The sequence below is a fragment of the Toxorhynchites rutilus genome, chromosome 3, assembly GCF_029784135.1.
Source record: "Toxorhynchites rutilus septentrionalis strain SRP chromosome 3, ASM2978413v1, whole genome shotgun sequence".
Taxonomy (NCBI): domain Eukaryota; kingdom Metazoa; phylum Arthropoda; class Insecta; order Diptera; family Culicidae; genus Toxorhynchites; species Toxorhynchites rutilus.
The window spans coordinates 112266706-112288428 of NC_073746.1; the positions used below are offsets into that span (position 1 = coordinate 112266706).

The window sequence follows — 21723 nt, forward strand, 5'->3', positions numbered from 1 at the left end:
ACGTGCTGTTTCGACGCCATCTTTGCTTTGACTAAATTCAAACTAGCAAAACCAAACACGCTTACTGTTTCTAGGGAGCTCAAAGAGCAATTTTCTTGGAGAAAGAAAATTTTAAGCTCTTTATTTGAGTTACTGAAAGGTATTGAAAAAATTCTTTTTTATTTAACACCCGTTAGAGGTATAGATAATATTTTTACAAAAAAGAATAGTCATTTGCTAATACTAAGTTGAGATTTCTTAAGCCAAACGCGCAGCCAATGTGACTACGGAAACCCCCCTAACTCGGCGTTGTATATTATAAAATTTTAAAACAAAGCGAAAACATCACAGCAGCTTGGTACCGTATACAACTTATGTGTTTTAGTCAAGCATTGAGTGAAAACCCACCGCAATATTACCAAAGATGCGGTAAGGCGATTTAACTGTGCAACAACGCTCGGCTACATATTTCTAAATTCATTGTAACTTTCTGGAAACCCTCCAATAGGACATTCACATTCCGATCGACACTTCAGTTTTCTAGAAAAACAAAAATTTCGGTTGATTCATAGATCGCCTCGAAATATGAGCAGTTTTCAAACGAATAATCCGCATTTTTCCAGAAAGGTGGGAAAAGATTGTGTGTGCGCTCTTGAATACGCGTGTGACCACAGTGCAAGTTAAAGGAAATTTCTTTGACGAAAAAACTCCCGGCCAGAACGGGAATCGAACCCGAACACCCGGCATGGTAATGTGAGACGCTAACCACTCGGCCACGGGTGCACATAAATCAAGACGATTATCTGAATCGGTCTAGTAGTTCAAACGTAATGAATTTAAAAAAGTTGATGGGTCTGAGCCTAAGGGCACTGACGGGTTCTTGACATAGGACTGTGATTGTGTGTAGTAATTGCATTTAAATTGAGTTTTTCATTGTTAAAAATCTTTATTTTTTTCTCTTTTAATACATCGAATGGATGCCCTGGAAAAACCGTTTCCTGTATGTACTTTTATCCTTTAAACGGGTTAGATGACATAACGTGGTAGAATTCGGTACCGCATTCTGTTCAAAAATGTACACAAAAATACAATTCAAGCCATTATGCAGAAGAAGACAAAGAGTCATCATGTATCATTTTTAAACACAAGTCTAAATAGTTAAGACCTACATGAATATAAGAATATAAGTCAAATCAATCTATGACTACAAAAAATATATTGTAGATAAAAATTATCATTATCTTCTTCATTACCACGTTGTCCGGAACATTGTTTGTAATAACTTTATAGCCCTGTAGGATCGCGACTAGTCAAGCTATCATAATCTGAATTACGTTGGTATACCCTTTCGATCTTCTAAATCAGCAGCCATTTAAATTCATTTATTGCATTTTTACATAACCAAACAACATACTCGATATTATGACATCCTGGTCCACAATTACCCAAATTGTTAGTAGTGAGACATACACGATGAAAACATGAATTGAGCTCAAATTGATTGGACAACATACGATATAATATAAAATTAATGCCTATTATCGGTAAATGGAGAATAATTTATTTTACGCATCAACTATTATTATGAGCTAAAGGTGGGACCAGAATGCCGCGCTATGCGTCGCGTTGCGACAATTGTGCTTTGACACTTCGTTTCAAATATGCGTGTTTCCATTCAGTCGAACACAATGATGCGTTGCCTCATTAGCATCGTTGTACTAAACGCTAACATTTGTTCTAAACTGCTTGCGCCGGACTCGCGATGACAGTGGCATGGTGTCGACGTCTGGTGGCAACTTCAAATTAGGGCCATTTGGGTCCCAAACTCGTTAGTGTAATCTCTATCAGGTTAGAAGACACGAAGCCGGTTTTTAAATTCTAAAATTTGAATGAAAATTTAGACATCATATTATTTGATTACTTGAAGCACGTGTTTCTGACTTTCATTGAACCATATGGCTAAACAATTCCAACATTGTTGCTGATTTTTTTCATCGTAATATAGAGTTGTCTTCATAAACAATTTTCGTATGAGACATTTTCACCACCTGCATACAAAAATGTTTTTCATTTAAATATTATACTAGTTTGATATGAAAAAGCTAATTTTCATTCATAATTTTAATTTTAAACGTGTTCATTCTAGACTGAAAATCAGCTATTCTTAAACGCTCCCCTAAACTAGTAAACGAAGCTCAATGCCTCCGTTTTTGATTACATGAAAAATGGTGACGCGAATGCTAGTTTGTGACTGCAAATCAACAGACTGCGTCGGGCGAATGTTTTATTACAAAACGCAAGCGATGACAGCTGATGAGAAGCAACGCACAACGCGGCATTCTGTTTCCACCTTAACGCCCGAATTTTGACAAAAAGATTACTCGTTGCGTTGGGGAGGAAGGAAGGAAGTGGATAGTGCAATCGAAAGAAAACAAACCCAATCAAATCGTCAAATTGTTAACTTTTTTTTTTACTATATTCACTGTTTATGTTTCATGCAAAAAAAAATCTGGATAAATTTCCTGTCTAATGATATTTAACACAACATATGCCGCAATAACCATTTTGAGTAATATACGTTTGAAAACTCTTGAGGTGGAAACAGAATGCCGCGCTGTGCGTTGCTTCTCATCAGCAGTCATTGCTTGCGTTTTGTACTAAAACATTCGCCCGACGCAGTCTGTTGATTTGCAGTCACAATCTAGCATTCGCGTCACCACTTTTCATGTAAACAAAAACAGAATAAAGCTCGTATCACAGCAGTGGAACTCCATACAATTCACTGACTAAAAAGTGTCCACATTTTCATCGCTTGTTTACGTGAAGAATATAATTTTTTCAGGCACACTTGATTTGAGAGTGTATGGATTTCTAGCTGTCTTGACGCAAGGTATTTAATGATGAATTATAAGATGGGAAGGTTTATATAAACATGTTTATAATTACATAAGTTTATTCAAATATTAATATTGCTCTTCTTTAACTATTCAGTGCAATTCTATCAAAATTGAAAGAGAAATTAAAAAAGGAATTTTTTTTCAATATTTTTTTGAGATGGTTTTTAAAAATCCATTTTTAACATTTGCTTCATTATTACAAACTCATAAACGACACAAAGAGTCTTCGATTGTATATTTTTTATATATTTTTTACAGTTTTACAGTACACATTCGCTTATTGGCGCTTTTTTAGTTGGAGTGCTTTTTAATTGGCGGTTTGCTAGTTGGAGCACGCGCCAATCAAAAAGTAGCCATTCGTCATAATTGTATGTCAGTTTTACTCTGTTGTTTCAATGCCATTTTTATTGAAGGGTCCTTGAATGTTACACCCAAAAAATTAAGGCACAGTATAAAAGTTTTTAGTTTTACAGTTTGTTTGACAAATAATTTTGTTTCAATATATATAAATATATATACAAATATAAAATGAATTATATCATATCCACTATTCGAGGAAGTTAATGATATTTATATTTTCTAGCATCAATCCAAATGCAGTAATCCTAATTATTATTATGGCAGCAATGAAAAACATGAAAAACAACAAGAAAAACTCGAACTTTGAAATTTGTGAACTATTGCAGTATTACTTCAGCCATTCCATGCCAAACTGATCTAGTGAGTTTCAGATTTTCGTGAAAATTGGTAGCTTGGTTTCGTTGTGGTAAAACATTGAACCTGTATTATTTTTTTGGGTGATTCCATTTTTTTTAACTTTTCCCAAAAATTACTTTTATCAAAAACTCATAACTTTTGAACCACTAAGCCGATTCAGATGATTGACACATCAAATTGAAGTTAATTAGCTAGTCTTTTTTGGAAAAATATCAAACTTGCAAGAAATTTGAATTTTGTTTTCGTAATTAATGATTGTTTCCATTTTTTTATTGTTTACATGGTTTCGGCACCAAAGGTGCTATAATTTTCTATATTTTTCCTTGAAAACTGAGGATTTTTTACACATTTACCTTTTTTACTCAAAAAGCAGATGTGTTCTTTTTTTCTTTTTGGAGTTATAATTTTAACCGAGATGATCGATATATCAAATTATAGGCAATGAGCTAGAATTTTTTGGGAAAATATTAAACATGCTTTCGGGACAAAGGGCGCTATACTTTTTATATTTTTCTTAAAATCTGAGGATTTTTTACTTAACACATAAAAAAATAAGAGATGTGTTGTTTTTCGTTCTAAAGTTATAATTTTTCAAAGTTGACATGTTTTTAAGCTTCCTTCGATCATCTTATGCGACTATAAATAAATAAAATTCCCCTTTTGCAAGTGTGAAATTATTGACTTTAATAAACTATGTCGATTATCTGAATCGGTTCAGTAGATCAAAAGTTATGAATTTTTGAAAAACGTTATTTTTGGAAAAAAGAAGAAAAAGGATTTTTTGAATCATCGGTTAAATTTGAACACATTTTTGGATTTGTTATCTAAAAAATTCTCAGCTTTCGAGAAAAATAAAAAAAATAGGCGCCCTTAGACGATGAAAACTATAAAAATCAAATACGATCAATAATTAAGAAAACTAAATTATTTTTTTTGCAAATGCAGTATTTTATCAAAAAAGACTAGCTAACTGGCCAATTTGCTATGACGATCACCTGAATCAGTTTAGTAGTTCAAAAGATATGAATTTGTGCAAAAAGTTATTTGAAATGGAATGGGTTGTAATATTTTGGGAAAAGGAACAAAACTTCCCATTTCACACGAAAATCTGAGAACAACTCTATCGGTTTGGCATAAAATATATATAACACTAAAAAAATATAGTTTGTCATTTCTCCGGCAACTAAAAAGCTGAATACTAGAAACTAATTGATGTTAACGTTTCATTACCTTTTAAATTCTAGATACAATACCAACAGAGGGTATTTAAAAAAAATAAACGGCTTTTACGAGGTGTGTTCGAAACTGAAAAAAAATAAATTCATCATATTTGTTCTTTAAGCGTACATACATTACCTAGTCGTATTGTATCATTCAAATTATTTCGATAAGAATGCTTGAACAAATTTCAACTGATGCTCTTACCACATTTTAATTTTTTTATTCAATGTCCAGTTTCTATGGCGAAGCTTCATTCGTAAATTACACATTTGTCATCATTGTTGGAATACGATCATGAATGTTGTTATGAATAGCAGAGCAAGTTATGATTACAATACATATGGGTATATTTTGATAATGCAAATATTAACAACATTATACATAAACCGATAAAAAGGCATTATAATATTTGTCTACAGCACTTTCAGCGTCTATATATATATATATATATATTTTATTCAATTTTCAGTTCGTAATTTATTCTATTCCATTCGCCGTGTTTATCATGATGATGCTAACATTAATAACATTTTATACGAACCTCCCACCTTATATATGACGTCTTCCACCGTTTTAGAGACATCTTAACATTATATTCAATTTTTAGAGCGTAAACCATCTGTCAATTTTTTCACTGTTTACATTTTCTTGCCACAAATCGTTGCCACTTTTTTCTCTCATGTTCCACTTCTCTTCTCTGCTCGTATGAAAATCTTATTCTTGTTGTGTCCACCGATCAGTTGAATTTTTTTAAAAACAACACATTGACATATCCGCGCTGACGGCATTGGGCTTCGTTTACTAGTTTAGGGGAGAGTGAACGAATAGCTGATTTTCAGTCGGAATGAACACGTTTTCAAAATTAAAATTATGAATGAAAATTAGCTTTTCTATATCAAACTAGTATTCTATTAAAATGAAAAACATTTTTGTTTGCAGGTGCTGAAAATGTCTCATACGAAAATTGTTTATGAAGACAACTCTATATTATGATGAAAAAATTCAGCAACAATGTTGGAATTGTTTAGCCATATGGTTAAATGAAAGTCAGAAACACGTGTTTCAAGTAATCAAATAACATGATGTGAAAATTTTCAATCAAATTTTAGAATTTTAAAACCGGCTTCGTGTCTTCTAATCTGATAGGGATTACACTAATGAGTTTGGGACTCAACTTATGGCCCTAATTTGAAGTTGTCACCAGACGTCGTCACCATGCCACTGTCATCGCGAATTCGGCGCAAGCAGTTTAGAACAAATGTTAGCGTTTAGTACGATGATGCTAATGACGCAACGCATTATTGTGTTCAACTAAATGGAAACACACATATTTAAAATGAAGTGTCAAAGCACAATTGTCGCAACGCGACGCATAGCGCGGCATTCTGGTCCCACCTTTAATTTCGTAGAGTGACCCCCCCCCTATATAGAAATCAAGGACATAGTCCTATGTCAAAAGAAAAATTCGGACCACCCTAAAATGAAAATGGGCATCTTGATGAAGAAATGAAATAAATGGGTCCACTTTTTTGCAATGAGGAATGAAACTAACATTTCTCACGAAATTCTATATCGGTTTGGCATGGAATTGCTGATGCAGATATGTATATGAAATGATTTTGATGCATGTTATGCAGATAATCGCTCCAAATTTCTATTCCGCTTCAGATATTCCAAATGCCACTTCTGACCAGTTTCACGTCGGTTGGATATGCCAGGTATCAATCTCAAATCCACATTCGGGTATAAATTTAGCGCGAAACGATAGGTACTCACCAGTACTGCCACATTTTGCGCGCATGGAAGGGCAGATTGCAAAGCGCAAATGTGAGCACAACGACCATCAGCATCCGAATTACGCCGCGTCTTGCCCGCAGCACATTGTTGGACGAATGAGATACTTGCGACAGCTGGGCGCCGTGGCGCTGGTGAAAACTGTTGTGGGATCGCCACGTGGTCACCACCACTTTGTCCGATTCTACCGACACCTGGAAATGAATGTTTAAAATTTTATTGTTAAAAATTTCGCTGTTTTCAAGGTGGATATTTGTATTTTTTATGAGTACAACACTGACCTGACTTTCGGTGACTCCAACTGCTCGCTTCTCGTACTTGTTGCTACTAGGCTTTCGATTGAAATTGTTCGAATAACTCAGCGAGGTGGTGTTCTGTAGCGCAATGTGCCGCTCCAACCCCCGGGAACTCTTCCACAGAGCTATCGCTATCCGGCTGTACAAGATCTGTGGGTTTGGGAACATGAAATGGATGGATGTAGTATGATGGACACTCCGAGTTGCAGAAGCGCCTTTAGCAGCGATTAGTCATCACTCACCGTCATCACCAGCAATGGTAGCACATACAGTAAGGCAAAATTAATTATATCGAACAGCTCGGAATTGTATGCCCTTCGATTGATGATGCATATCGTTTCCATCTGGTCGTCTCCGAGATTGTTGGTAATCGTTCGGACAAATATGAACTTTGGCACCGAGTAGACGGCTGACGTTATCCACACCGCCACAATGACTAGCTGCAGGGCGAGAGCAAACAGAGGGAGAAAACTGAATCAAATAAGGATTTATTATGATAAAATTGTGCATTAATAGAATGCACGAGCATTTCAGTCACTTCATGAACTTGATTTGTCGCACAAACATAATCCATCGCTCAGCCATTTTGTTTTCCTAGATTTCAGTCATGTCCGTCAATTTTACATTTGCCGACATCCTTTCTTCATAAGGGGCTATCCACATACCACGTGGTCAACTTTAGGGGGGGTAGGGGGTACGAAAATGTCCACTTTTGTCCACGGTGAGGGGGGTGGGAGTTCAGATAATGTTGACGTTGACACGTTAAACAAAAGTTTTTTAAAAGCACATTCAGATCTGTTTCCAAAAATAAATGTAATCTGTTCTGCTGTTGCGAGCGAACCCCGTTGGGTCGATGAGGCAGGCGAAATGTCGAAACTAGGTGACAGTGACATAACTGACAGTGCGAACCGAATTAAAATAGACAAACAATCAGACATACAAAACACAAGCTAAAGAACACAATAGGCAGACGTGAACAATTAGATTGAAAAGTGAAATTTATAAAACTTACTATTGAACACACGAATTACACAAATTAAAAATTAAGGGACAGAAATGTGAGTCATAAATTAAAACTAAATTGAATTATAAACAAATTAAAATTGATTGAATTAAAAATTTACAGCTTGAAGCTACACACATTAAAAACGTGTTTGCTCTTGAGATTGCCCATAATCTCCCGTGGAAATTCCGTGTGTTTCAACATCTGCAGTTTTAAGAATGTTCAAACATTTCGCCCATTTTGAGTACTCCATATTTATCCATGAAATAGTTATTCCGAATATTTTTCCATATCAGCGAACTTCTCCGTTCAAATATGTATTCTAAATGAAACTTACATAAACGGTGAGCGATCAAGTTTCCATTGGAAGTAGAGGATCATTGTTTTCATCTTCTAAGCTACGTCATTTGAGCATAAACTAATCTAATCATTAGCATAAACATTAGGTTTGGGGAAGCAACTAGGATAGCCAACCCTCCTGCACGGGCAAGCATGCTAGACATATCTCTCTGCTCTTCTTCATTATCCCTGGATTGCACATGGAAGGTAATCCAAGATCCCCACGGTAGTGATCACCTACCAATAATTTTATCGATCGCCAATGAATCAAAATCTAGTGAGTCAGTCGATATTGCGTATGACCTCACGAAGAATATTGACTGGAGAAAATTTGCAGAATTAATATCTGAAGCAATCATTTCGATGCATGAACTTCCTCCCCTTGAAGAGTATAATTTTATATCAAGTTTGATTTACGATAGCGCACTTCAAGCTCAAAAGAAACGTGTACCGGCTACCACTTTCCGACGTCGTCCTCCATCACTTTGGTGGGACAAGGAATGTTCAAAGGTCTACCTTGAAAAATCATCCGCTTTCAAAAAATTCAGGAAAACTGGATTAGTGGAATGGTTTCGAAAGTACCAAGCTCTAGAAGCCAAACTAAAAGGTCTGATTAAAGCAAAAAAGCGTGGATATTGGCGGAAATTCGTCAATGGTTTGTCAAGGGAGACCGCTATGAGCACTCTTTGGAATACGGCTAGGAGAATGCGTGGCTGGAACCATACCAATGAAAGCGAGGAATACTCTGACCGTTGGATTTTCAAATTTGCAAGGAAGGTTTGTCCCGATTCTGTTCCTGCACAAAGCGTCGTACGCGATATTCCGCTTCAATGCGATTATGAGAATTTTTCGATGGTAGAATTCTCAATTGCCCTCCTCTCATGTAACAATTCAGCTCCGGGGTCGGACAAGATTAAATTCAACTTGTTGAAAAATCTTCCCGACTTGGCAAAACAGCGTTTGCTGAACTTGTTCAACAAGTTTCTGGAGCTGAATATTGTCCCGCATGACTGGAGACAAGTGAGAGTGATAGCCATACGAAAACCCAACAAGCCGGCTTGCGATCACAACTCGTATAGGCCGATTGCAATGTTATCCTGTATTCGCAAATTGTTAGAGAAAATTATTCTACTTCGTTTAGACAAGTGGGTCGAAACGAACAATTTGCTGTCAAATACGCAGTTTGGCTTCCGCCGAGGTAAAGGGACGAATGATTGTCTCGCGCTGCTATCTTCTGAAATCCAAATCGCATTTGCTCGCAAAGAACAAATGGCTTCCGTTTTTCTCGATATCAAAGGGGCATTTGATTCAGTTTCCATGGAAATTCTCTCAGAGAAGCTTCATAATCGTGGACTTTCACCAATTCTGAATAATTTCCTGTACAATTTACTGTCAGAAAAGCACATGAATTTCTCTCATGGCAACTCAAAATCTTCTCGTTACAGTTTTATGGGCCTACCGCAAGGCTCCTGCCTAAGCCCCCTCTTGTACAGTTTTTACGTCAATGATATGGATGATTGTCTAACTAGAGACTGCACGCTGAGACAACTTGCAGACGATGGAGTTATTTCCATCACGGGTACTAATCCCGTCGCTCTGCAAAAGTCGTTGCAAGATACCATGAACAATCTGTTCACGTGGGCCCTCAAGCTGGGTATCGAATTCTCTACGGAGAAAACTGAAATGGTCGTTTTTTCTAGGAAGCACGAACCCTCCCAATTCCAGCTTCACCTATCCGGCAAAACGATCCAACACTCTATGTTTTTCAAATACCTGGGTGTATATTTTGATTCTAAGTGTACCTGGGGGAGACACATTGCGTATTTGAAACAGAAATGCCAGCAAAGAATCAATTTTCTCCAAACAATTACCGGAACATGGTGGGGTGCCCATCCAGGAGACCTCATTCAGTTGTACAAAACAACGATATTGTCAGTGTTAGAATATGGCAGTTTTTGCTTCCGATCAGCTGCCAGGATTCATATTCTCAAGCTGGAGAGAATACAATATCGTTGCTTGCGTATAGCCATGGGGTGTTTGCATTCGACACATACGATGAGTCTCGAAGTTTTGGCAGGAGTACCCCCGCTTACTCTTCGGTTCACAGAATTATCCTACAGATTTCTCATCCGTTGCAAGATCATGAATCCATTGGTGATTGATAACTTCGAAAATCTACTCCAGCTGACTCCTCAGTCAAGTTTTATGTCTTTATACCATGAGTACCTTACCCACGACGTGCACCCTTCACCAGGCATCTCCAACCAAGTTTGCTTCCCATACTTTTGCAATTCCTCTGTTATTTTTGATCTGTCCATGCGACAAAAAATCCATGGAATACCAGATCACCTACGCTCCAATGTTATTCCGTCGATATTTTCGGAAAAATATGGGAAAGTTGGATCTGATAAAATGTTCTTTACTGACGGTTCATACATAAACGGGTCCACTGGCTTCGGCATCTTCAATGAAAATTCCAGTGCCTCTTTCAAACTCAAAGATCCTTGTTCCGTGTATGTCGCAGAAATGGGTGCGATATACTATGCTCTAGGGATCATTGAAACACTGCCCATCGACCATTATTTTATTTTTTCAGACAGTCTCAGCTCAATAGAGGCAATCCGCTCAATGAAAGTTGATAAACGCTCATCTTATTTCCTAACAAGAATAAGACATCTATTGAGTGTTTTGGTCGAAAAATTATTCAAGATTACCTTAGCATGGGTTCCCTCTCATTGCTCGATTCCGGGGAATGAGAAAGCGGACTCGCTAGCTAAGGTGGGCGCTTCAGAAGGCACACTTTTTGAAAGGCAAATTGCCTATAATGAATTTTTTCACATTCCTCGTCCGGACACACTCGTTAGTTGGCAGCGCATGTGGAGTGAAGATGAGTTCGGTCGTTGGTTACACACGATTATCCCTAAGGTCTCGACGAGTGCATGGTTTAAGGGATTGAATGTAGGTCGTGATTTCATTCGCGTGATATCTCGGCTTATGTCCAATCACTACAACCTAAACGCGCATCTCTATCGCATTGGGCTCGCAGCAAACAATCTTTGTGATTGTGGCGATGGCTACCACGACATCGAGCATGTTGTCTGGTCGTGTATCCGGTTCCATGCTGTTCGCTCTCAGCTCTCTAGAGCACTGAGAGCAAAAGGCAGACAATCGGATATCCCCGTCCGGGATATCTTAGGTAGCCGGGATCCTGATCTTCTGCTTCATCTATACCTGTTCCTCAGAAACGCCGATGTCAACGTTTAATGATGTTTCCTTCGTTGTGTCCCCGTTTCATATCCCTCCTAGCGATCGATAAACATTTACTTAGTCGCGGCAATACATACACACACTCTTTACAGATGCACGGGCCAAAGGTTGTGCAGTCCACTGATCATTCAACAAGAGCCAAAGGTTGTACCGATCATGACAACTCTACACGAACTGATGATTGCGCCGGCTAGTGACCATTCTATCCTGGATTCCTCGAGTCGAGAAAGACGCACCACGCTAGATATGGGGTACAGACTAGGGAGCGTTGCTGATTAATGGTCAGCTGCATCCCAATAGGAAGTAGCCCGTGTCGGGCACACGTATAGAGCATCGAAGACTGCAACATACCAATTATGAGAACACTTGTAATACTAACCTCGAGCCAACCGCGAGTAATCGGTTACATATTACTAACATAGTTGTAAGACAAAATATGTCAAAATATTGGACTCCCGGCCCCGTCAGGCTAACGCCACATGTGCCTTAATAAAAAATATATTTTGGGAAAAAAAAAAAAAAAAAATTAGCATAAACATAGCATAAACTAATAATCTAAATAATTTGGGAAGGACTAAGGGAAACGCGTGCTATCCAAATCCCTATACCTGCACTTGTGTAATAGAAGAACCATATTCAGTCCTCCTTTTCTGAGTATCCTCGTTCCCGAATATTTCCCGAATTTTGCGACGTTATCTTTAATACAGCTGAGTTAAGCATGCTCAGCACCGGAGAGCGTTTTTTTTGCGGAACACTTTGTCCTACCGAACGAGAGATTGGGATTTTACAAGCGAGTTTTCCGTTAATTAGTACATGTTATTACAACATTCGTGTTTTTTTTTGTCAAGAGGCTTCGAATCCGGGATTAGATTACATATTTTGCACCACAGCCAAGAGGAAATTGCTATCAATTAGATCAATGGCATAGTGGAAATCACATGCGATAAGTCTTCCTATATTTGAAATTGAACTTGACAGTTCCACGTTTTATGGAACTAACCGCATCGAAAATATTTTTGTTTCAAATTGGAGCATTTCAGGCATCCAAAATATTGTTTTATTTGTTCTAATTTTCGCTTCAATATCGGATCTTGTGTCTCGCTAGTTCAGTAAAGAAGTATGCCGAAATCCATTGGTTGTTTCTCCATTGGAATGCTTTCGACATATTTTTCTTAAGGTGAAGGTGGAAGCTAGCCATTGCAGTAGTATAGGTAAACCCTCGTGTAAAAATGGGGTAATAGTGTTTGTGAGAGAAGAACAAAGCACACGTAAATAGATCAATTCACTTATCAGACTGTGTGGCGCTTCATTGACACGAGTCTTTGAATACATTTAAAAAAAAAACAAATAATAATTCAATACTAAAGTAAAATGTATGAACGATATGTTCCGATGAACAATTGCAAATATAAATATATATAGAAGGTGCATTTGCATATGATTCTGATTATACGCGAGCGTAACATGAGCAAATTTATAACACATGCGAATTGGGGCACTTTTGGTATTAACAAGTTCTTCCGCATAGTAACTCGATGTTGATAATTCCTTAATATTTTCCTTCGTTGATCGTATTGTTTTCACATATTCACGTTGGAAAGCCTTAACCCTTCTCTTCGTTGACCGAGGCATTTAGATTGAATTTAATACTTTTCCGTTTACTGTTTTTGAAAGCATAGGCAGCCGTGGCAGTGTTCCGAGCTCTGCAATAAAATTTTCTTACCCAATGTTAAAGTTGTTAAAACTTACATTATAGACCCATTAAACGTAAAAATAATAATTGTATTGATATCAACACAATTTTATTCTATTGATTTTCATGACATGGGACGCTATGACTCCGGAATAACATTTTATTGAGTGGTTTTTATAGCTGTTTCGATGATGTTGTTTGGCATCAGTGTCGAAAAAATAACGATGCTTCCACCAATACAAACAAAACCATTGCAGAAGATTGAAAAACGAAAATTTAACTTTCAGAGCACTTGCTCGAGTTTTCCGACGTTCTTCACTATACGGTGCGAAAGCAGATGAAAATTTAATATCTTGTGAGTAATCGATGAGAGTTTGGTTGATATTACTTGATGGGAAGTGTGCGAAAACGATCATTTTCTTCACACTGTTTCGCAAAATTATTGATTTTCTGGCGAGAGGTGAGGGAGGGAGATGAAAGAAATGAGCGCCATTGTGGCAGCCATTTGTGGCTAGCTTCCACCTTCACCTTAATAGTATCTTGATTGGCTTCATTCAAAACAACATTCAATTGTGCTAAATCATTTCAGAAGTCTTAAGAAAAAACTATGTTCGATAGACACTTGTTTCTCGGAGATTTTCTGCAGGCGAATGATTCTATTGCCAAATAAGTTTCTTTAGATGTTATTTCATGCGTCATTTTATTATAGTTTATTGGTTCAGCTGTAATTTTACGATTACAAAAAAAAAAGTTTTTGCTAGATTGTGCAGTTCTACTGCCGTACCGTTTTAACCATTAGAAAAGCAGATATGCATTTGTCGTTGGTTTTCTCGAATGTTTTCGAAAAGCGATTTTGAAGGAGTAATATTTTGGGCATAATACTAGTTATCATATTGGAATTATCACATAAATGATTAAATAGATTTCCATACGCATTAGAACAAATGTGATGGAAAAGAACAAATTTTTGTTTTAGCAACTTTAACCCACCATTTCATACAGTTGCCATTACCGAGCTTTTCCTGCAGCCAACGATTTCACATATTTTCAAACTCTAAGATATATTGATAGGAAGAGGGGCAATTAATCAAAGAATAGAAAATAACCGCAACTACTCATAAAGCCTATTCGCATTTTTTGACATAGAACTACGTCCTTCAGGAAGGGTGCCAAATCAGAAACAAAACAGGTCACGTTTTTATGAAATAAAGTTAACGTTAATAACTATTTTCACTGTGAACGAATTGTCATGATTTGCATACCAATCGAATCGGAATTGCTCTAAGATTTGTTTGATATGCTATACATTACAATTCGCTAATCTTTAAACGGTTCAAATTCATGAAAATGGAAGGACTTCCTTTTTTCCCATACATTTGTTCTGCCAATTTGTGTTCTCATCCTATCCGTATTTCGAATGCTTATAACTCGAACATTTCTTAACAGATCGGAAAGATGTTTGCATCAATTGATAGGAAATATTTCTACGCGTCTATCACAACTAATAAAATATTATTTTTCATGAGATGAACAATTGAATAACTGTAAAATGTAAAGCGTTATCTAAACGCCCTAACTGTTTTGATTGGCCCAATTCACGGTTTCCCCAACACAGACTTCAAAATCGATGTACCTGTGGAAATCCGCTCTGCAACGATACATGCAAGTCGGGGGTATTTTTGTACTTTTGTTTTGTTGTTTGAGCTGTGTTTCCCCAACACGGACTTCAAAATCAATGTGCCTGGGGAAATATGCTTTGCAAATATTTTTTGGTGTTGAGTACTTTTGCACTTGCTTGTCGCTGTGCAAACCGGCACATGTTTCCCTAAAACGTACTTTTGAACTGAGAAGCCTGAGAAAATCGTCATTTCAGATACTAGAGGTGAATGAACTTTCGCGGTTCGAGAACTACGTAAACATGAGATGTGCAATAATTTCATAGGGAAATGTAAAATACAATGATCGTTTGACAATTCTTCCGTTCACATATTTTGGTAGTCCTAGGCATCATATCAAACGTGAAAGGACGTTCATCAAATTTATTTGTAACGAAGAACATAATCTATTACAAAAATTTGAATGCATTCTGAAATAATATTCGAAGTGATGAACAAGTGGATTGCATAATAAAATTGCGTAGTTCTACGTCGAAAATATGTGGTCGTGTCCTAAAAACAACCCCCTACAATTTTTTTTCTTCCCAAAAAAGGATTTAGGATTATGATCCGAATAAAACGATTTCAATGTTGCAGGCTCCGGAAGTGAAGCAGTTTGCGTTGCATCGAAAGAAAGATGCGCTGCCTGAGTCAAGAATAGTGTAATTGTGCCTCACGAGCACTCCGAGAGAAATCTGGATATTCAGTGCTGAATGGTCGCTAGGAATTTGTTATTAAAACAAATTTTTCAATGCAAAAAAAAACCAAAACAAAGGACATCTTTTTTTTCTTGTTTTTTATCATTATAAAAACACAAAAAAATAAGACTATTTCAAAATTGAATATAGACACAATGCAATTATTTCTTTTTTTCCAATTAAAATATATTGGAGAATGTCCACGTGGACAACAGGGGAGGGGTATAGTCATTGTCTACGCTTGTCCACGGAGGGGGAGGGGGGAGTCTAAAATTATGCTTTTTCTGTCCACGTGGTATGTGGACAGCCCCCAAGTAGCCTGACCAAACGTACCGTTTTGAACGGGACAGTATCGTTTTTTCAACCATTTTTTGTTGTTTTATAAAAAGTAGTTTTTTTTCACTGTATTAGAATCACTTTCAACACATTTTGCTGGTTCGTCACTTTTAACTTCCATTTTTGGAAGAATGTCGGGAGTGAGAATTGAATTCGTGATCTTGAGCGTGAGAGGTATGGATGTTACCACTACACCAGATCGCCTCCACGAACAAGTAGTTGTATTACGCGATTTGTTCGGATGTCTGTGCCTTAACGCTTTGGGGTACGGTGGTATTAAAAATGTCCCATCTTTTGATGCGTAATAACATTTTTTGACCAACTTAGAAATATTAAAATAGCTGCGTGCTCAGAGTTTTTTTCGGTACCTTCTTATTTAAAGTATCTGGCAACACCAAATGTCAGAAATATATTCGATTACGTTGGCAAGGTTTATATTCACATGACAACACACCAATTAGTTTCAATTTTTTTTTATTAATTCGTTTATTTTTACAGGCTCAGTTACTTAAGTTTAAAGGAGCCGAATTCTTAAATATAATTTTAAAACTATATATCTATTTATTTAGTTGTATTCGGTCTTCGGTGGTACCGTACAGACTAATCCTAACCTATACAAAATTTTTAAGTCTACAGATGAAACATTGTCTGGTTATATTGAAATCAAATTTATCACAGATGGCATTGAAAGCTTTGAGACATGAGCATAGAGAACTGTTGTATCCGTAATTAGTCCTGTGCCTAGGAATGGCGATTAGAGCGGAGTGTCGCAGCTGGCGAGGGGGTACAATAAGTGGAATTTCACGTAGTATATCGGGACAGTCAATGTTGTTCGTCAGGACCAGGGATGGTAAAAAATCACATTCAACGATCAATGAATAAGTATATCCCTCTAGTCGGATGTTTTTAAATCACCCCCAGCAGACGAGGCTCTTTTATTCTTCATATGTACACAGAGAGAATACTTGGAACGGTGAGCTACCAAGATCTCAAAAAAGCAATATGAGAGCGGAATCCCAACTGCTTGCACTCTCGAAGCATTACTTCTACTACTCAGGTTTTATCGTGAGTGCAAGCCACAAACGATTAATCCCATTCCATAGAGCGGATGATGAGTTCTTGATCGGAAAGTGTAACAAGAGACGATCAACTGAAATCTTACGACACTCATCGAGGGATTTTTAATTCTCTATTGCACTGTCCGCAGTGAGTGGCTGACTCAGTCTCGTGTCGATTTTATTTTGCTGTCGTCTCCCGCCCGATAAACAGCAGACGGGTAATGGATGCAATTGATTAATTTTATTACCAGCAGATTTGGGCGAATCTCATCCCGCCCAAAATCGTTTTTAGATTCCAATAATTCTGAACATTCACATTTCTCTCCAAATAATTTTTCCAACAGTAATTCAATTAGTGACTTCACGAAACACCTTTCGAATTCGATTGAATTCAGACCCTTTTTTATTTTGTAGATAAAACGGATCACATATTTGATTAATTCAATTCTGTGTGGTTACGTTCTTCGTTGCGAATAAATGTAATGAAATAGTATGGACGTATGATATTCATGTATCGTGGACTTCCGACATATGTGGCAGTAGATTTGTCGAACGACTAATGTTTTTTTATATCCCTTCAAACTTGTTGCATCTCTCAAGTGTACATACTGCTTTGACCGCAGATTTGCATGGTAGAATCTGGTTAATTTCAGGTATTCAGTCTTCATATTGTCGAATGAATACTGTTGGAACAATAGGTATCGCAGCAAATGATTATCAACATCTTACCTTATCATCAAACGGTATGCGAATAATTTCAGTGAACTGACGGCATTGGAATATATGCTTAGTGAGGACCACACAATTATTATCAGAGCGAATAAACGTCCGACTGGAAGTCATGAACATCAATTCAATGTGCCCAAGATAAATTTATCCTTTGAAGATCATTAACCTTTCTAAAGATGATCAGATGGAATATATTCCAATGTCGTCTGGAATAACCTGTCCAACACCTTATGATCGTAATATTGTTTTTGCTATTATTCTGATGTTTCATAACACGGCACTCTATTGATTATTCGCCGAAAATGAATAAAAAATATCCTTGAAGTTAGCCTACGGTTTTAGTAGCAGTGCAATATGGTGAGCCAGTCTCAGGATAAGAAAACATTTAAAAATAAAGCTTTTTTTTTTGAATGAATCAATAGTAAAACAAAACGTCAACAAATATTCAGCTTTGTGATAGCAGATAATCATTATCCATTTGAGTTGTATGAGTATTCCATTCCCCCACAAACTGTGGATAGTCTATCTGCATACAAATTATGTAGAGTGCCACAATCCAAAAAAATTATGAGCAAATATTTACGTGCTTAAACAAAAAAACACATGTTGACATATTTGCGCTAATTTATGTTTTTTTATTAATTCAAGGTAATCAAGGTCTTTTCTAGACACCAGTTTACTCGGCCCCGAAAAAAGTGGTCTGTATTTGGGCAGGCGGAAAAATATATCTCGCAAGACCACGTGTTCGATGTCGTAAAAGCCTTGGCCAATAACGCATTTACATTAACTCATAAAATTAGTGATTTGAGGGGGATTATTGTTTGTAGTCTCTTGTAAATTAATTTAAACACCATCTGAGAAATCCTCCGTGAAACATGAAAACATTAAAGTCGTCCTATCTGCTGTAGCGCATTTTTTTTATTTTACCCAGTTTCATCGAAGTAAACGCGCTCGGAAAAGAAAATTGAACGCCCGGATGAGAGAGCGAGAATCGTACGTCATAGAGACACTCATTCCCATGGAGCAAATTCTTGTTAGGAGTTGAAAGCAAAACGAGGAAGGAGAGTAACTCAATTATTCGAACTAGTTTCAGTCTAGCAATGCTTTGGTCAACTCAGAGTTACCAAGAGAAAATCATTTGGTTATGATGGGTGAGGATTAATAGTTAGTCGCAGTTTGCACAGATTACGATCTGTGCAGTTTGCGATTAATCGTAAATCACATCAGGCTCCCTTGTTTTCCATCCTTGACGGTGATGGAACGATGAAGCAGCCTGATGTTTGCTTATGCGCTCGCACAGTGTTCCGCTCACCGACGTGAGTTTTCGGGAATCTCGCTGGCGTTGGCAGTCTTTTCCCTTGACTGAGGCAAAACCACGGTGGAGTGTTGCCGCTTGTAGCGTACGGCAGCCGTGGGACCGAGCTTCCTCACCGATGACCAACGCACTCCAGAATGGTCTATAGTAGTACGCAACTACGAGGCGATAGGCCACTCCGGGGGATTCTACCGACGCACCGATTCACAATGATGAATTGAATATACTCCGGACGCGGAGCCACAAGACTACATAAATTAATGGTGTCATTAATGCCCTGTCTTCTACCGAAAATACATATTTAATTTTTAGTTTTAAATTTACCTCCGTTCACTTGGTGCGCAAAAACTGCTGCAACCGTATTTCTTGTAGAATTGTTCTACAATAATCCTATTCACAAATAAAATTAAAATTACACAAAAAACCTATTGTCTAATTCTATAAATGACTCACTTCTATTGTTTTTTTTTATTCCACACAAACTCACGATTTTTATTAAAAAAAACTCCGAAAATTTCTGGAATAGGAATTTCTAATTAAATCACAAAACTTTACTTGACTAAATATTATCTCACCAAAACAACTATTGAAATTTAACACTCCAAGAATCAACTGATTCGCTCGGCGGCTCAGAAGGAAAAGATCGAGTCGGTTTTGTTTCGGGAATTCGAAACCGATCGAATATTCTAGAATACTTTTTTTCCGTCCTTTTTACTTACTGCTTCCGGTTTCACGAATATTGTTCGTGACTTAATTCCCGCCGCGTCATTTTTTGAATATGGAGTCTACATCGATTTATCACTTAAGTCTGATTCCAATAGGTTGTCTACTACTAGGCGTCAAATCTACTTAAACTCTATTTGAAACGACTATGCTCGTTTCAATGTTTATATGAAAACAAGGCATTAAAACAAATTGTTTGGCAAATACTTATCCGAAGTTTACATAAAATACATTCATCTTGTTCATCTTTCATTTTTTTTTTTTTTATTAATTCGTTTATTTTTACAGGCTCAGTTACTTAAGTTTAAAGGAGCCGAATTCTTAAATATATTTTTAAAACTATATATATATATAAACAATTTTCTTACATCTATGGTTAGTAAGGTGGAAAACCGATTACTCGCGGTGTACTCGAGTTTAGAAGGGTGACATATTTTTAGGAGAAGGAAATTGTAACAATGTTGATGAACACTCAATTCTTAAATCTATTCGTATATCTATAGTTTATTTACATTTCAACTTATTCTACTATTTATAGCAAGGGGACGAATTACCCGCAAAGGAAGGAAAGGAGGGTATAAGGATGTAGGGACAATCACACACGAAGATCTATAGCTTTAAGGAAAACATATATATGGGACATGTAATCAAGGTCTAACCGAGCCAACACATCTCTCACCGGCACATTGGGCTGTCTTCCTCGGGCCCGAAGGGAGTTTTCTAAATTCGATCTGGCGACCAGATACACCTCGCATGACCAAACAACGTGCTCGATGTCGTGATAACCTTGGCCACAAACGCAGAGATTGCTGCTGGCAAGATTGAAACGGAAGAGTAGTGCATCTAACGAACAGTGATTGGACATGAGTCGGGAGAAGGTGCGAATAAAGTCCCGACTCAAATCCAGACTTTTGAACCACGGTTTGAGGCTAACCTTTGGGATAATCGAGTGAAACCACCGGCCCAATTCATCTTCATTCCACTTGCGTTGCCAGTTAGCGATGGTATTTTTGCGAACTAAAGAATAAAATTCATTGAAGGCGATTTGACGCTGATATATATCGCCTTCAATTGCACCTACCTTTGCTAATGAGTCAGCCCTCTCATTACCCGGAATTGAGCAATGTGAAGGGACCCAGACAAAGGTAATGACATAACAGCGTCTGGATAAAGCACTCAAAATTTCTCGTATTCTCTCAAGGAAGTACGGCGAGTGCTTTTCCGGCCTCACTGAACGGATAGCTTCGACAGAGCTAAGACTATCCGTTACAATGTAATAGTGTTCAACAGGTCGTGAGGCGACGCTGTCCAGCGCCCAGTATATCGCTGCCAATTCAGCAATATATACCGAGCAAGGATTCTGAAGACTGTGTGAGGTGCTAAAAAATACGTTGAACACTCCAAATCCTGTGGACTCATTCATAGAGGACCCATCAGTAAAGTATATATTATCACAATTGATACGCCCATACTTTGCATTGAAGATTGTAGGAACGAACCCCAATCTAAGATAATCTGGATTTTCATGGATTTTCTCCTTCATGAACAGATCGAAATGTACAGAGGAATTGATGTAGTCAGGAAAACAAACACGGTTGGGAATATACGAAGAAGGAACAACCTGCATAAAGGTGAATTCATGATATGAACTCATGAATCTAGAATGAAAATTTAGCTCGATCAATTGCTCAAAATTTCCGATCACCAATGGATTCATAACCTTACACCGGATGAGGAACCGAAGAGATAATAAATTGAAGCGATCTTTTAGTGGGAGTACGCCGGCCAAAACCTCGAGACTCATGGTATGCGTTGAGGGCATACATCCCAACGCAATACGGAGACAAAGATACTGAATTCGCTCGAGTTTAATGAGGTGTGTTTTGGCAGCTGATTGAAAACAGAAACTGCCATACTCCATCACTGAGAGAATAGTTGTTCGATACAACATAATAAGATCTTCGGGATGGGCTCCCCACCAGGTGCCGGTAATTGTACGGAGA

At 37.4% G+C, this 21723-nt stretch overlaps 1 protein-coding gene across 7 annotated transcripts in view; it reads right to left on the minus strand.

Moving 5' to 3' along the window:
* Positions 1-21723, minus strand: part of LOC129780097 (trissin receptor) — a 306026-nt gene that overhangs the window by 41442 nt on the left and 242861 nt on the right. For all 7 annotated transcript variants that reach the window (XM_055788025.1, XM_055788026.1, XM_055788022.1 and 4 more), the window contains 3 exons: positions 7147-7344; positions 6890-7054; positions 6591-6802 (listed from right to left, as the gene is read on the minus strand). In XM_055788025.1, coding sequence (XP_055644000.1) covers positions 6591-6802; positions 6890-7054; positions 7147-7344 — 575 coding nt within the window. The remainder of the gene's footprint in view (positions 1-6590; positions 6803-6889; positions 7055-7146; positions 7345-21723) is intronic.